Here is a 17,640-nt window from a genome sequence, read left to right on the forward strand (position 1 = left end):
AATTTCAGGGAAAATTCAAGATAAAGTGGCTAAAAGCTTTAGATGTAAAGAAGGCTCAGTTCCTTTGTATGTGTGTCTAGCTGTAATTCCTAGCCCTTTTTCTTTCTCTCTCTTCTATTGTGGTATCCTTGCTCCCTGAGACAGAAGGGCAAGCAGCTCCCTCTGACACCAGCAACCATGACGCTTCATTAGTCAGCTTGTAGGAGGTAGGGTGACAGCTGTCTAGCTTTCATCCCTCTCCTGGAGACTTTAGCTTATCAGCTTGGCAACACACTGCACTTGTTTTGAGACGCTTCCTGAAGTCTTCTGTTTGGGAATATGATGCCAAGTTGCCTCAGTAAATGTGCATCTGAGAAATTGGACAACACTGCCTCATTTTTCTTTGAGCTACTACAAGCTCTTTTGACAGGAAGCTGATGGCTCTATAAGCTTTCTAGTCTTTTATATTTTTTTTTTGTTTTTGTTTTTTCCATCTCTGTCAGCAAATGATGAATTTAGCATTATGAATCACACTTCTCAGAAATGTATACACTCGTTCTGCTCATGTGTGGCCTGACTCTGGTGGGTGCTGAGCACATCCCAGTCCTCTGAGCTGTCACAGAAAGTGGCAGGCACTACACGGAACCGGGCTAATAAGAGTCTAGCTTTCATGAATGATTGTTGAGTCCTACATTAGCTGCATTCACTGCATTTTGTTTTTATAACATTTAGCTGTATGATTTTCTTTTTCTCAGCTCCTGAAGTCTTGGCCCAGAAGCCCTACAGTAAAGCAGTGGACTGTTGGTCCATCGGGGTCATTGCTTACATTCTGTAAGTATTTATTAATTTCTTAATCATAAAACTCAGTTAATTTATAACATGCACCCTCCACTGGGCTGCATAATTCCTCCAGGCAATGGGCATTCATCTCTACTATCCGAGGACCACAACAGTTTGAACCACAGACAGGCCCTCCACTTATGTGAAGGCTGCTGTCTCAGCTGGTTCAACTGGACTGAAGCAGGGTCCTTTAGAACTAAAAGTATGCATGCGACACAGAGGCACCAGTTGTTGGCCATCTCATATGTACATATTGTGCGTACATGTGAATTTTAATGCCCTCTTACATGCCCCGCTGCCCTCATTTACGCAGATGTCAGGATGTGGTGGCTGCAGGCATTCTCTTCTTAGGGGTTTCTCAGGAGGGCCTGTAAACTTAATTCACATCTCTGGGGACTATATCCTTTTCTGCAAGGTGAATGGGGAAAAAAACTGGCCTCTGATGACAAAGAAGGAAAAGTATGGATGAGGAAAGAGCCCTCAAGGGTGCTTTCCTAGCTCCCAGTATTTTTTTTCCATTGCTAACATGAGCTTTTGACTAAATTTTACGTTCTTGAAAATAATGAAAATGAAAAAAATGAAAACAAACTGAAATGAAGCTATTTTTTTGGCAGCTTTTGGATTTTAGATATTAATGAAAACATTTCAACAAAAATGAAAACTTTCTGTCAACATTTGTTATTCCATTCTTTAATCCTCCCTATGCTCAGGTCATCAGGGTGAGGTGAACTGAATATCGCATAATCTGTTTTTATTGATTGTCAGATATCGAATTCAAGGCTAAGACCTTGCTCATATAATTAAAACCTTGCTCATGTAACTGACCTTAGTGGTGCTTCAGATGACAGTAAGGATTGGTTGAATGAGGAAGGTAAGTGATACCACTGTGTTGAGCCATAGACAGTGTTGCTGCAAAGTATCCCCTTACTCCATAGGAGCTGAACATCCAGAACTAACCCTTGCATTAGTTCTACCGCATGGAACTCCAGTGCATAGGAACTGAGAATTTAAACCAATGCTTTCACCACATTTGTTGTCCTGTGTATGTTTAGGGAGCGATACCACAGTTCTGGGATGTGAACTTCCAACATCTAGCATGGCAGAGTAAGGTGCTATCCCTGTTCCCAGCTAGCCCAACTTGTATATTTAGGCTAGGGACAGACATTACGCATAAACCAGTTTAAATGATCAGAAACTGATTTAAACCTGTAACAGAACATAACTTCAGTGTATATAAACCAGTTGCAAAATGGCCGAAACTGGTTTAATTTAAACCTGGTTGAATGTAGTATCAGACCTGATTTGGGTCAAACCAGTTTATGCAATGTCTGTCCCAGAACCTTTCCTAATTTAAGTTAAACTAGAGTCTCCCAGCATCCCACATGCTTTGCAGCCTTGCGCTGGGCTGTGCTCTCTGCTTCAGAGACCAGAGATGGCCCTGTTTCTCTGCTCCCTAGCTGGAGCTCCAACAGAGGCTGCAGGCACAGCAGGGCCCGCCTTGCTTTCCCCTGCCCCACCCACCTTCTCTGCTCAAACAGGGATCCCCCCTCCTTCCCTCTCTTCCTCCCCTCCCATCTCCCACAGCATGGACCCCAGCCCCACAGACCCTAGGCATGTGGTATGCTAGCTAATGCTGAATGGTGTCTATGTGGGTGTGTCTCCAGTTTTACTGGGACAGACAGACAGAACAGTGTCTGCTTAGGACTTTTTGGAGCTAATCAACAGGTCAGTTGGTAATGTCTCTCTGTTCCTTCCTTGGAAAAAGCTGTTTAAGAAAAGCTTAACTAATGAGAAAGGCATTGTTTTGTTGTTGGTCTGATAAATACTGTGTTATCAGCCCCTTGCTAGCTCCCTCACCTGTCAGCTTTGCAGACAGTATGAAGGTCTGAGGTATGAAGGCATAGGTATGGCAACACTCCTGCCCCTTGAGAAGCAAGTGGGAAAAATCCTGGGACAGTGCAGGCAGAGTTGGGTTTTACACCCCTCCCTAATCAGAGTGTCCTGCTGGGGCCTGGCCATGCCCCTGCTCAGCTCAGCACTACGGAAGGGGAGGGAGGGCTGCTCTAGCACCCCTCAGCTTCTAGCTGGAGCCACTGCAGGCATGTGCCTGCATTTCTTCAGTCCAGAGAGAACGTCTCTATAGCTGCAAACCGATTCAGCCTAGGCAGGTTAGACTAACTTGCAAAGATTGAGTCAGTTCAGGCTTAGGAGTTTTGAATGTCTGTCCCTAGCCCTAGGGCATGTCCACTTATGCCAATTTAAGCATTAGCCATTTTTAAGGTGCATTAAGGGCACAGGTCTATATGTGCATGCCCTTAATGCACTTTAAAAATGGTGATTTTAGGCTATGCATGCCTAAATTTGATACTCGATTTTGCAAATATCTAAAGCACCTTAACACATGTGTAGACATGCTAAGGCACGTTAATGCTCTGTGTATCGACTGACTTGGGACTAACTTTAGCCTTAGTGCATTCACTTGTAGATACGTGCCTAAATCACCTTAATGTGCATTAGGCAAATGTGCATTGAATTTAGGCATGCATAAAAGCACACACAGACATGCCCGTAGTGTAGATTACATTGTAAGCCATAACATAATAGTTTTTCTGCATAGAGGTATAGGAGGTGGTACGTGATCCTGAAAAGGATACAGCTCCAATTTCACCCCTTTTTTTGTCTTCCTTAAAGGATAGTCCATTTTCTGCCCCACAAAGTGAAAGGGGTTAGAGGTTGAGACAGAATCTGAGAACCTATCACCTAATCTAGTTTAGCATAATCTAGTTTTGTCAACATAAATGCACATATGACACAACGGGGCACCAATGGGTGCTGTTGAAAGCTGCCCTGGGTGCCTGAGCATATGACATTAACCTTAGGTAGCAGGCCCATAGGGAAGAGAAGGGACCTACTACTCGTATTATTTGAGGGAGATTAGCATAAGTGGTGGGTGTCTGTTTTATTGGAGCATAAGCATTCTAGGAGCAGCAACCTTTGTGTGTATGTGATTTAAATAATAACCAAGGATGTTGTCTGTAGTGTTAAATTGTTTACATCAGCTGGCATTGTACCGCATCAGAGCCTTTGAAATGCATTTAAACTGCTGCTGTTGAAGCTGCTCAGATTGACCAAAGGGGCATAGCAAACATGACAAACTTATTTTCTTTGTATAGAGAAGTGGGGAATGGCCTTGCTGCTATCAACTGTAACAAAAAACAAAGTTATATCTTGTGATGTTTATACTTCCAGTGGGTTTTACCTTTTTTTTTTCTTTTTACCCAACTGCCTGTTCTACAAGACTTCAGCAAAAACCCAAAAAAACTCCACTGCTACAGCATCAAATTGTTCCTACTTTGTTCCTTTTCCCTTTGTACAAACATTTTATGGCCTGTCAACATGAGTAACTTTTTCATGATGCAGTACAGCTATTTTTGTCAGCACAGTGTCTAATTGCTGTATAATCCATTGCTGTGTAATGTTCATTATTTGTCTGTCACCCGTATTTATTTTACTCTTGAGCATAAATTTTAGGGGGTGTTTTCCCCAGTGCCACCCAAACGACTTTTTATTTTGTTTTAAAGGAGTACTGGAGTTCCAGTTTTTAAACAGTAACCCCCTCTCACCCTAGTAATGTCAAATTTATGAGTACTTTGCCACCCTGCATGAATGTCAGCAAAGTTCTCATCCAAAAACCTTGCAGGGGGCTGGATTACCCTTGGGGCAATCTTTAATAGTAGCAAGAGGCAAATGAATTTTACATGTAGAATCAAATTCAGCAGTGCTATCTATGTAAGACATTAGATCAGTTCCTGGCAAGAGCACTGGGAGAGTGGGAGCAGAGCCTTTGCAGAGCAGGGTGGACATCATCAAAGGCTGCCGGGTTTATGTAGGAATAAATCTGATGAAGAATGCTTTGCATTTGAAAGCTCATCTAAGTCTCTCCCAACTATGCAGTTGGTCTAATAAAAGCTATCGCCCACACAAATCCTTCCGCTTACAGGAATCGCGTCACTTTCTGATGTTCCTTGAAAAAGGAATAGTCTTACGCCTGCAAACATGGGTCCACAACATACTGCTGAATGAAGCAGTCCTTCTCGTGTGCTTTCTTTAAGGTCTGAGTCTTTCACTGACTAGCAGAGGGGTAGTCTGCCGAGGTTGCTCCTACGCATTTCTAAGTCAAGTCCTCCGTCCTGCCTGACCTAAGTGTGAAACTTCATAATGGCTCTGTGTCACAAGCAGCTCATAAACTTCCTCATGCTAGATGGTAGGAAACTCAGTTTTCTTGGAGAACAGTTTTTTTCCCATGCCCAGGCTTGTCCACTGCTAGCTTCCCCGTCTATGTTAGAGTTCACTGTTGAGCGTTCAGTATGGAAACCTTCAACTGTCCATCGAATTGCACAGTAGTGGGGCTGGCTGTAGCTGCCTGATTGCGCAGAGGTAAAATGATTCAGCTCTATTCAGCCATGGCACATCCACCAGAATGTTTTTTTCCAGTGGTGACGTCCATGTTTTGCTAGTGGGTTTTACGCTACGAGATACCTTAGAAGATAGTCTGTTTTATTATTAGCTGTATCTGAAGGCAGGAGCCCAGCTGGTGGAGACTGAACCACAATGTGCCCTCTAGCCTTGGATAATGAATACATCCTCCCAGTGATCTGTGTATATCTGTTGGATGGAAGGTTTCAGTTCTGCCCTTGAGACATGACTCAAACAGTGTTATCAATGCTCTTCCTACACTAGCAAAGCTACATTGTCTGCCAGCCCCAGTTCAGCAGTATTTCCTTTTGTTTTCAAAGTCAGTTAGTGGTTTAGCTTTACAAGCAAGAGGCTTACACAGCCCTCAGGCCTTAAAACACCATTGGCCCTCCTGGGAATCCTCTGCCGTTTAGGGTAAAATCCATTTAATAACAGTAAGTTCCTATAAAAAGACCACTTCCTCCTAGCAAGACAAGTGGTATCTAAAAACTACCTATAGTTGTTTGTAGGTAGCTAATGGAGCTAGCCTGTGTAGCAAAGATAGGTGTGTTTAGTTGAAAATACTGCTGGCTTTTTGATACTGCAGTGATGGGCACAGTATTAATGGCTTCACTGGATATGTGGACTAGAAAATGACCTGCTAAGGTCATACTTTTAAGTATTGGGGCATAAGCAGTCTGGAGGAGCATAGGTTTATATAAGTACCTGAGCCCATGGGGAGTCCAGATCAGGGGCTGAGGGTCATAACCAGGGAGTCTGAGTCATGTTCCTAGTCTGTAGCAATACCTGTGTCCATAGTTGAAGTCAGGAGTCAGGGTACCCACACAACATGATAAGCAGGAGCAAAGTCCTAGGGTCTGAGGCAGGGGCTTATTTACCAAGCCCAGTCTCCTACAGGCAGTTAGCTTAACCCTTGCAGCTGCTGCCACTCTGATACCAGGTGGTGCCACTGAACGTGCAGATGGCCTTCTAATACAACAGGTAAGATGACAGTTAAAGATAAATGGTCACAATCTGACTGTGTAGTGCATTGCTCTCATTCTTTCAGTATATCTGTCTTGAATAGGCAGAGGATACTGCTGTATTTGCAACAGCAAAATGATTCCAGTGGCTGACACTGATGTTACACACTGGTTAACCAGCCAGACTTTCAGTTCCACCTGTTGTGTGTGCTGAGGCACAGGATTCAAAGTGCTAGTAACTGCTGTGCAGGACAGAAAACATTTCTCTGAGTCTTTTTCTTCAGCAAACCACTGTCTTTCCATTTAAAAAATGGCAGCTGAGGAGAAATCAATATAAAAGCAGAGCATAAATGAAAAATAGTTTAAAATATTGTTCCTGTTAATGACTTGATGGCCTCCAAACACAAAATACAATATCCCATTGATGCTCTTGAGTTTATGGGGAAAAAATTAACTACTTCTGATGCACCACTGTTCTTGATGAATACTTGTCTATAAAATAGACATGGGCATATATGTATAGGTTCACAAATATGTAAACCCGAGATGAAAAGATGTCTTAAGAAATAATATCCTTGTTTCAGTGCTAACCACTAAGGCTTCTTTTTAATTGCATACAGATTCAAAAGTCTGCACCGCTAGAGTTTTTATCAAAAACTCATTTTGTATGAAAAGTCATTGCTCATACAAGCACTAATTATAGCAGCTCGAAACTTCCTGTTATTTCAGTTATAACATTTCGCAATTTGAAACAGCCTCATTGTGTAGCTCAGATTTCCACTCATTCATTTACAAGGTAGTTTTGGTATATATTGGATTTAAAGAAAAATAAGAAAGGCAAAAAACTCCATCAAATCCCTATCAGATGGGTTTGGGCCCACATGAACAAGCTCATGAATGCCAGGTGGCTAAACTTCTGTTCCTTCACATACCTATATATGGAGAAGATTAAGTTAATGGAAGCAAAAAATAGAAAATGTCATTCTAAAGTTGGAAAACAGCCCTAGGCTACAGCATGTTCTGCTTCAGCCTCTGATTATTTATATTTAGTATGTCATGTCCCTTCTGTGTTAGCTTTATTACATTTTGCCTTGATTTCTTTTGTAGCTGTGTTGAGGGTAGCATCATTATTGCTTTATTGTTTTCATAATATTCCATATGTAGCATAGCTGTGGAAGGCAGTCTCTTTTCCAAAGACCTTGTAGTCTTTTTTGGTTTTGATGTTGAGATTTTTTTTTGTTTTATGTGCACATGAAATAACCTACACTTGCATATGACTGAAAGACTACAAAATGTAACAAACCAACATCCAGGAAATATTTTCCACTATCACAGGCCATGTCTACACATGCATTTATGCGGTTTTTAGACCAGTGTCTATACATATAGGCATTACAGTGCAGTAACGCTGGGTGTACAATGACTTGGGAATAAAGTTACTTCCAAGTCAGCCCACACAAACAGGGTTACTGCGCAATAAGGTGTCTACACATGCCTTACTGCGCAGTAACTACTTGGGAGTAAATTTGTTACCTGCATCATGCAGGTAGTAAATTTACTCCCGAATTGGCATAAGTCACCATAGTTACTGCGCAGCACGGGTGTGCACTGCACAGTAATTTTCAGTTACTGCACAGTAGCTTAAGTTACTTCACAGTAACGGTGCACGTGTAGTCACGGCCACTGAGATGCAGCCATCCAATGGAAAAAAGGTGTGGGGTGTTCAGCAATGTCCACCATCATGGCCCAATGGTTTAAGGCAGGTAGCAAAGAACTATATATCCAGGTAAAACTGCAGAGGTAATTAGTGTTGGCAGAATGTCAGTACCAATGCTAGGATTTACCAAACTGCCAGACTTAAGTCCTGAGAAAATGCAATCTCTTCTTAGTCCTCCAGTGGCTTTGTTACATGTTTATTAGCTTGTCCAGGGTTCTTGATGCTACCATTGCATGGGCCCTACTATTCAACTGAAGAGCAGCACTGTTGACAAAAACAAGTGTCCATGCTCAAAATGAGGGAAAAAATAAATAAGTGTGCGTGTGTGTGTGTGTGTGTGTGTGTGTGTAGTTCAGCCATATAAATAGCACTTGGACAACATCCCACACTTTGGCATTTGTGAAAATTGAGATATTCGCTATTATATCATTTAAAAAATGTGTATGTTTTACCCCCATCCCTCCTGCACTTCAGGTTATGCACTGGTCATATTCATGAGCTATTTAGAGACCCTTCCCTAGGCAGCAGCACCACCCATATGGGATGGGAACTCTCATGGCCTTTGTTTTTGTTGTGTTTGTTTGTCTGGTAATGAAATATGTACATTAAGCAGGCCCCTACTGTGCTTTCTCCAGGACATCTGAACACATGTCTCTCTTTTGCATGCCCAGCTGTTTTTCTCTTATCTGCATCAAGTATTTTTTATGAGGGCTGGAAAGTCTGGGAATAGTAGGTACAGGGAAAATTCGTGTCTGATATGACAAGACCCTTAAATATTCCCAAAAGTGTTTATTTTTTTGATGCACCGGCAAGAAAATTATGCCAACTAATAGTTGATTGCAAGTCCCACAGGAAGATCTAGGGCTTTTCACACTGAAGAGAGATTGTTTATTTTTACTTCTTGCATACCGAAAGAAAGAGAGCAGAACCCTTTGGTAGGGAGGTCGTTTTCTTCACACAGGATGTTCCCAATGAGCCAAATCTAAGTTAATGACATTTTGATTCAATAGGGATCAAAGGAAAACTCAGTGAGGATGTTGAATTTGGCCTGGTCAGTTGAAATCCACAAGAGGTTATTGCAGTTACAGGTGGGATGTTGGGCCAGTTTGGGACTGTGGCCATAGCCCTTAAAACAAGTCCATACTAAGTGTAAAATCCAAGCTCATTCCTGGGCTTTGGCTGTATTAACCAAGAAATTAACAATAAGACAATTTAGACCATGCTTTCTACTCAAGCTTGGCTACTCTTGGGGTTCCTGTCTCAGGGCCACCATGCCCTGACCTTACATCATCTTTCCCTAGAAATCTGCTCCCATCTCCCATGTGTCCAAGTACCAGTATTGAAACATTTGCCTCACCTGTTCTAAGAACAATTGGCCCCTGATATCAGGGTGGAGTATTTTAGGTGCATGAAGCCAGCTAGTTACAGACACTCTCACAATGTCACCAGGCAGGGAGGGTGACTCAGTGGTTATTTACATTAGCAGGTTCTGTTGCATTGGATGATAGTAGTCCTTAGAAAATGTTATTGTCAGGACCGATTAATGCTATCTAATCTGTTGGAAACATAGGATTATTGGAAAGTAGGGCTGGAAAGGACCTCCTGAGGTCATCTAGGCCAGTCCACTGCGCAAGACCATCAGTGCTTGCTACTTGAAGCCACACACAATGGCAAGTTAGGGGTTGAAATCCAGGAAACAATATATCCACAAGTGTGCTAAGAAATGTGCTAACAAAGAAGGAGAGGCTTTTTATCCGGTTAACTAGCAAACTCAGTGTCCTCTAGTGGGAGACTCCTGACAGCCATGTTAGAGCACTCACCCAAGGGTCACACACCATGTCATGTTCTTGCACTAGTGTTGGGAGGAAAGTACAAAGTACAGTACTCGCCATCCTCCATTCCACTCCTTCCTCTCTTTTGTATGCCTTTCCCTCGCTCTGAACGTCCCCGGTCCTGTGCTCGCCTGTGGGGATGCAACCTACCTCGATAGGAAGGGGAAGAAAATTCTCCTCTTCACGTTCCACAGGAGAATGGCTATAGGGGCCTGCTTGAGCCCATAGATTCATAGATTGTAGAGTCAGAAAGGACCACAATGGATCATTGTGTCCGACCCCCTTCCCCTGGCAGGAAAGAGGACCAAGGTCAGATGACCCCAGCCAGGTGACTATCTAGCCTCCTCTTGAAGACCTCCAAGCTAGGTGATGGCACCACCTCTCTTGGAAGCCCATTCCAGATCCTGGCCACCCTTACTGTGAAAAATTTCTTCCTAACGTCTAACCTAAATCCACTCTCAACTAGTTTACACCCATTATTCCTAGGCACTCCCTGGGTCGCAACAGTGCTTCCCCTATTCCCCGTTGACCTCCCTTAATAAATGTATAGGCAGCCACAAGATCTCCCCTCAGCCGTCTCTTGTGAAGGCTGAAGAGATTCAGCTCTCTCAACCTCCCCCCATAGGGTCTTTCCCGAAGGCCACTAATCATGTGAGTGGCCCTCCTCTGGACCCTCTCCAGATTCTCCGCGTCCCTCTTGAAGTGCGGTGCCCAAAACTGGACCCAGTACTCCAACTGCAGCCTGACCAGCGCCGCATAGAGGGGGAGCATCACCTCCTTTGATCTATTAGTCATGCACCTGCTAATGCACGACAAGGTACGATTGGCCTTGTTGAGGGCCTCATTACATCGCCGGCTCATGTTCATCTTGGAGTCAATTATGACTCCAAGATCCCTCTCTGCCTCCAAGCTGCTGAGAAGGACACTCCCCAGCCTATAGGTGTGCTGGGGGTTCCTCCTTCCCAGGTGGAGTACCTTACATTTATCTTTATTAAATTGCATCCTATTTCTCTCTGCCCATTGATCCAACCTGTCCAGGTCAGCCTGAATCTGCTCCCTGCCCTCCGGTGTACTTACTTTGCCCCATAACTTGGTATCATCAGCAAACTTGGAGAGGGTGCTCTCCATGCCCTCGTCCAAATCGCTGATGAAGATATTGAATAATATCGGTCCAAGGACCGAACCCTGCGGGATCCCACTGCCCACCTCCCTCCAGTCCGAGAAGGAACCATCCACCGCCACTCTCTGGGTGCAGTCCCTAAGCCAGTTGGCCACCCACCTGACCGTGTAGGCGTCCACTCCACAGTCTGCTAGCTTCCCAATGAGGATTGGGTGCAAAACTGTGTCGAAGGCCTTCCTAAAGTCCAGGAAGATGACATCAGCCTTGGCTCCCACATCCAGGCAGTGTGTGACCTGGTCATAGAAGGCTACAAGGTTTGTCAGGCAGGATCTACCCGTGACATACCCATGCTGGTTTCCCTTCAGCATCGTTTCTCCTGCTGGGCCTGCACAAATGTGTTCTTTGATTATTTTCTCTAGCATTTTCCCAGGAATAGAGGTAAGACTGACTGGTCTAAAGTTACCCGGCTCATCCCTTCTCCCTTTCTTGAAAATGGGCACCACATTGGCCCTTCTTCAGTCCTCAGGGACCTGGCTGGAGCACCATGAGTGCTTGAACAGCTGTGCCAGTGGCTCAGCTATGATACTGGCCAATTCTTTCAGCAGCCATGGATAGAGGTCATCCAGGCCTGCTGACCTGTACCCATTCAGCTCCTCCAGGAGCTCCTTAACTGTTTCAGAACTAGCCGTAGGTGGACTGGTGCCATGTGGACATCCGTCAATGATTGAGGTGGAGGCTGAGATACGAGATACTGGGCCAGATGCACCCGTGGTCCATTTCCTATGTGTTTGTGCATGGTTTGTAGCACACTTTGGGAAAGACTGAACCTCAAATGGGGTAATCAGTATATATGGAGATGCTGTGCATCTCTATTCTGCACCCCTCCCCTTCCCACATGGGCAATATTAACTGCAACAGCCTGATCCTGCTGCTCTAGGTAGCTGAGACCAGTACACCTACTTAAAGACAGAACATTTGTCAGCCATAAACAGCTGTAATCCATAGCAGCTCTAATTCACTCTTGTACTGCTGCCAAGGTAATTAGCATACCATGTATTTTAAAAGAGTTATTACTATTGCTGGAGCAGACTGACAGGAGGTGCACACACAGTGCTAAGTTCTCCCTGAGATGGGAAGGAGTATGCAGAACAGCAAGGGTCTGGGTTTACTGTTTTCCCAGGGACGTTTATTTATCTATTTATTTATTTTTTAATAGAGGGTGCTGGGTCATGTAGCAGGTTGGCAGAGAGCTAGGGAGCCTGTTTACATGAAGGTTGCTGAGTGAAATCTAACCCAAAGCAGGAGTGACAAAAGGGCCCGTCCAGAGTGGGGGTGGAGCGAGATGGAGGTTTCAAGTCTGTACCTTGTACACTGGCCCCTGCATCCGGAGCCCTGTCATATTGTTATCCTTGCAGTAATGCCAACTTGGAGCATTGCAAAATCATGAGATTAGTTTAAAAACTATAAGATTTTTTTTAATGCAGAGTTTGGGTTCTTTTGACTTGCTTTCTGATTTCTGACCATAAGCTTCTTATTTTTAAATGTATTATTAAATAAAAAGGGATGTTCTCATGTAATCTTGTGACTCCAGCAGCTACGGGTGGATCTAGAATTTTGAAGAGGAGGGTGCAGATGGTGAGGTGCATCCTCATGTAAGAAATAAACCAACGGCTTTACTAATATGCGAGGGAAATAGGGCTGTATCGTTCAGTTTAAGATTGAAGCAGAAACAAATATAACTGCATTGGAATGAGTTACAAACAGTCTACAGGGCTGTGAAATAGGAGCTTCATTACCAGGAACAACTCACAGACCGCAGAACAGAGGATAGTTTGATTGGTGTAATATCAAGACCATTAAAAAGAGGAGAGGGTCGTTAAGATATGACACCAGTTTAGCTCACTGCTCCAATACCAAAAGATTACATATCTGTTCCTGTTCCTACTGAAATCAGCGGTAAAGCTCCTATAGTAAAGTAAGGACTTTGGCTCCTGGGTCTAGCCTCTGGGCTGGTAGAAGCTAGAACAAGATGGGAAGGAAAATGAGTGGTCAGACTCCTACAAAGAGGTTTGGGGAACAAAGCCAAATAATTGTACTGTTTTAAAGAGGGGATGGATTTGCCAGATTTAAAGCACTCCAGGCACTGCTCCCAGAACTGCTTAATCTGTCCATGCCTATCACATGGTAAGTCAAGTTACACTGAGACAGCTTGCCGCTGAATAGAACAAGATGAAGTTACTCCAGTTTAGCTGCAGTTACTGCTGGATAGCAGCAGACTGACTAAACAGTTACAGTCCATTGTCTCTGCTGCCACACTCTCTCTCTAGGGTATCTCTGTACCTCAGTTTCTTTTCTGTCTCTCCTCCCTCTCTTCTGCATCCATTTATTCTTAGTTTCTTTTTTGTCCCTGTGACAGTGGGATCTGAGATTTGATATTATATAAAATGCATATTATGTATGTTAATATCCTTATGCAGTCATATGATTCTGCAGAGCGTTATCCTAGCAGTCTTACTCACTGATCAGGTCTGTGACATTTTAGGTCTTGTTTAAATGCAGAGATTTCAAGGTCTGTTTTGAATTTCTGTTCCAGCCTTTGGCACAAGCCATGAAATTTCCCCCAGTGATTCCAGCCTCAAGTCCCTTAACTATTCACTGAGCTAGATCATGCATTTCAGCAAGTCATCCAGTCTTGGTTTACCTGTGACTGTTTGGTGTCAGGCTTTCTTATCTGCCTTGACGAGGTCATCCGTCCAAACGATAAGGAGGGCTGTCTGTTGCAGAGCACATCTTCTTTGAAAGATAAGGGGCCAGATATCCACATCAGTTATGCCACTGTGTATTCAGAGCAACACCATAAATTTCAGGGATGTTACTCCAGATGTATACTGATGGAGTAGAGATCAGAATCTAGCACAATGTTTGAAATATTTATAAAGCAAACTGTTGGAGTCATGTTGTAGCTGTGAAAGTCTGGGAAATATCCAAGAGGCAACGAGTTTCATAGAATCATAGAAAATTAGGCTTGGAAGGGTCCTCAGGGGGGTCATCTAGTCCAACCCCCTGCTCAAAGCAGGACCATCCCCAACTAGATCATCCCAGCCAAGGCTTTATCTAGCTGGGTCTTAAAAGCTTCCAAGGATGGACAGTGCACAACCTCTCTGGGTAACCTGTTCCATTGTTTCACCACCCTCCTTGTGAGAAAGTTTTTTCCTAATATCTAACCTAAACTTCCCTTGCTGTAATTTGAGATCATTACTACTTGTTCTGTCATCTGCCACCACTGAGGACAGTCCAGCTTCATCTTCTTTTGAACCCCCCTTCACATAGTTGAAGGCTGCTATCAAATCCCCCTCAGTCGTCTCTTCTCCAGACTAAATAAGCCCAGTTTGGTCAGCCTTTCTTCAGACATCATGGTCCCCAACCCCCTATCCATTTTCTTTGCTCTCTTCTGGACTCTCTCCAATTTGTCTATGTCCTTTCTGTAGTGGGTAATATCTTTATCACTAGGTTTGTGGATGATATCTTGTATTTCATTCTTTTCCAGGTCAAAGCAAACTGAATCTTTAGCATTAACAACATACCCATACTTTTACTGTATTAAGTTGGTTGAAGGTAGAAGATTGGCTCTATGTTATAAATAACATGAGTATTTCATTTGTTACAGATTTTCTTTTCCATTTGCTCCTGCAGTTGTTACAGAGTAATGTTCCAACTAAATCCTTGGTCTGTTTATAATCTCTGGCTCTCTGTGCTTAAATACTGTATCAAGGTTGGTCAATCACAGATTTAAGAAAACATTAGGGAAAACATTACACTATTTCTGTATTAGGCAGACATGCAAAAAGAACAGTTTACACCGGGCCCCAGAGATACACGATGAAAACTGGTGAAACTCAGTACAGGCTTCCTACTTGGAGTGGAGCAGATGAAAAGGCCTCTTCTACTGTGAATAGAAAGCAGGTTGATCAACTTCTGAAGTAAATATGTTCTTTTTCCAAAAATGATGTCCAGACCTGTATGTACAGCAGGCAGCTGGGAGAATCCTGGAACATTTTAATTAAAATACAGGTGCTCATCTGGTTTAACTATGCAGACAATGTTTTATAAGCTAGTAATCTTGCTGCTGTGCTTCCAAAGTGTCTGATTATAAATACTTGTCAGGAGTTTTGCCTAAGGAAGGAGAGAACAAGATTTTCAGGATTGGGTCTTTTATCATCCTGATACAAAAAACAGAACTTCAAATGAATTGTTTGTAGTTTTTTATTAAATGTAATTTGTTAGCACCTAGATCTCTGACAATGGGAGCTGTATAAATATCAATGCCTTTACACCTTCAAGAAGTTGCCCAAGTAGCAATGGATAGTAACAGGGATGGATGAAGCGATCTTGGCTATTATATCTGATTATGTGGAACCACTGGCCAGATACGCATGTGCTTGTTTTCCATGGAGAACTTCGTCATACAGCTTGTTTTCTTGGGTCCTGCACATGGCTCAGGGCTGGAGGTTTGAGTGTTGCACAGATTTTGGTCATAACCATGAGTACTTTCTCCTCCTTGTTCCTTACCTTCTCCACAGAAGAGACCAAAGAGTTTTAAATCCCATGTTCTGTTTTGCACATTAGGCTCTGTGGATATCCTCCCTTCTATGATGAAAATGACTCCAAGCTTTTTGAGCAGATTCTCAAGGCTGAATATGAATTTGACTCTCCATATTGGGATGACATCTCTGAGTCTGGTAAGAAATCAATGTAACTGCAGTAGCCATGTCTTGCATCTCCCTCTATATCACTGAATATTTCTACCATATGTACTTTCTTAGTGCCATGGTATAGAGCTCTCCCAGTAATTGGAGGTCAGTGGGAACTATGTGTTTCTCCAATCCCAGATTGTTTTTTAAGCATCAAGGGACATTATTTCTGTGTGAGTCTCAAATTAGGTATTGTCTCATCCCAGGATAATGCCTAAAGCATTACAACTGGGCTTGTTGGAGAGTGACATAAAATAGGAATTAGGCCTTCAGCCCCAAGAAGACAGACTGCTTTAATTTTTCCTGCACATCAGAATAAAATACAGATGTTTTCATCTGTCTCTAATAATAGAAAACAAAATAACTCAGCTGTGTTACTGAATGTATACCGCTGGTCTGATTGATGAATCTCTGTAATGTAAACAGGAAAGAAACAGAACCCAGGATTTAATGGCTTTCGAATGAAGCAGGACTAAAGCAGCAGGAATAAAAGCAATTGCCAAGTCCCTGGGAAGGGAGGGTTTAGGGTTCAGTAGTTTTAGCACAAACCTAAAGTTAGGATTCATAAGTCTGACACAGCTTTGCTGTGGAGACCTAAGCACATCACTTTGTCTGGAGCTTTGGCCATGTCCAAAATTGGGATAATGACATTCTTTTTATCTGGAGCTCAAGAGGGCAAATCAATGTTCAGGAAACTTTCTGATAGTATGACATGAAAATATCTCTAAAAGTACTGTTATTACCTTATTATTAATTATGAATATAGTCAGGCTTTCTTAAAAAGGGTTTTTTTAAATTGATGATATAATTTAATTTCTTAGCGTGACAAGTTTTCATGCCATTTAAAACCAGTGTTCATGCCACTGCAGTGGGCTCCTTAGAGAGAAGGGAGATATTCCAAAGTTCCTAAGAGGTTTAGGAGCACAACTTCAAGTCTACGCTAAATCTTTCAGTGGCTTTGGAAATCTAGATTTAACTGACTTGAGGAAATTCATTCGACATCTGGCCTCTCCTGTAGACACCATATATCTTGGATAACTTCTGTGCTTTGAACCCTGTTCCCCTCATTTTAACATCCCCTGAGAGCACACTCCCCTAGGTCCAAGTGAGTTGATAACAAACTCTACAAGAATGATAGTGAATGTTATTTTTCAATATAATAAAGATAACAGACCCAGTCAGGTGTGAAGTTATGTGAAGTGAATGGTGACAAGCTTGTGAGACAGGAACCTCTGAGTGTTTCCACCGCAACCCATTCCTACCTGCATTACAGCAATAATGTAGCATAAGCTCTTTGTGTCAGGATCTGTGGCTGTTTTTGCCATCTGTGTAGCTTTTCCCATGCTTGTGGGGCATCCTGTTAATTAATAATTAGATGGCTTAAATATGTGCTTGAAAACTTTATTGTCTGCCTGGCCATCCTAACACAGAGTTGGGCTGGGATACTGAGTCATCTTGGAACCTCCGATTGATAATTGGCGCCCGTGTCTCTCTTCTTGCTGTCCGCCATCCCTTTTTTCTTGCAGTCCCATGAGCAGCACACGTCATTTTGGTGAGGTTCCTCTGCGCAGGTCAGTGGGTGGGGACAGTCACACCACCTTATGGTCCATACACCAGTATCATTTAGATGGACATGACCTCTTAGACACCACTTCACATTGCCTTTTCAGACTCTGAACCTATTGATTTTAGTTACTTTGTCTTTTATGCAGCTAAAGACTTTATACGGAACTTGATGGAGAAAGACCCTAACAAAAGATACACCTGTGAGCAGGCTGCCCGGCACCCATGGTAAGTAGCTAACTTGTGACTTCTGTTGACAGCTCAAGAAATGGTTTTACATTACATGTTTGAGAGAGACAAATGCTGGTTCCACCATGCTGTACACTTGCCTTTGTTGAGTGACACTCTCTGATTGCTCCAACCCTTGAATTTGTATGTCAGCCCTCCCTTCTTGTTCAGC

At 43.0% G+C, this 17,640-nt stretch overlaps 1 protein-coding gene across 1 annotated transcript in view; it reads left to right on the top strand.

The window, feature by feature from the left end:
* CAMK1D (calcium/calmodulin dependent protein kinase ID) overlaps window positions 1-17,640 on the top strand; it is a 319,245-nt gene that overhangs the window by 273,614 nt on the left and 27,991 nt on the right. The window contains exons 6-8 of the mRNA XM_059725786.1: window positions 735-810; window positions 15,553-15,665; window positions 17,390-17,468. Coding sequence (XP_059581769.1) covers window positions 735-810; window positions 15,553-15,665; window positions 17,390-17,468 — 268 coding nt within the window. The remainder of the gene's footprint in view (window positions 1-734; window positions 811-15,552; window positions 15,666-17,389; window positions 17,469-17,640) is intronic.

The sequence above is a fragment of the Alligator mississippiensis genome, chromosome 4 (assembly GCF_030867095.1).
Source record: "Alligator mississippiensis isolate rAllMis1 chromosome 4, rAllMis1, whole genome shotgun sequence".
Lineage (NCBI taxonomy): Eukaryota > Metazoa > Chordata > Crocodylia > Alligatoridae > Alligator > Alligator mississippiensis.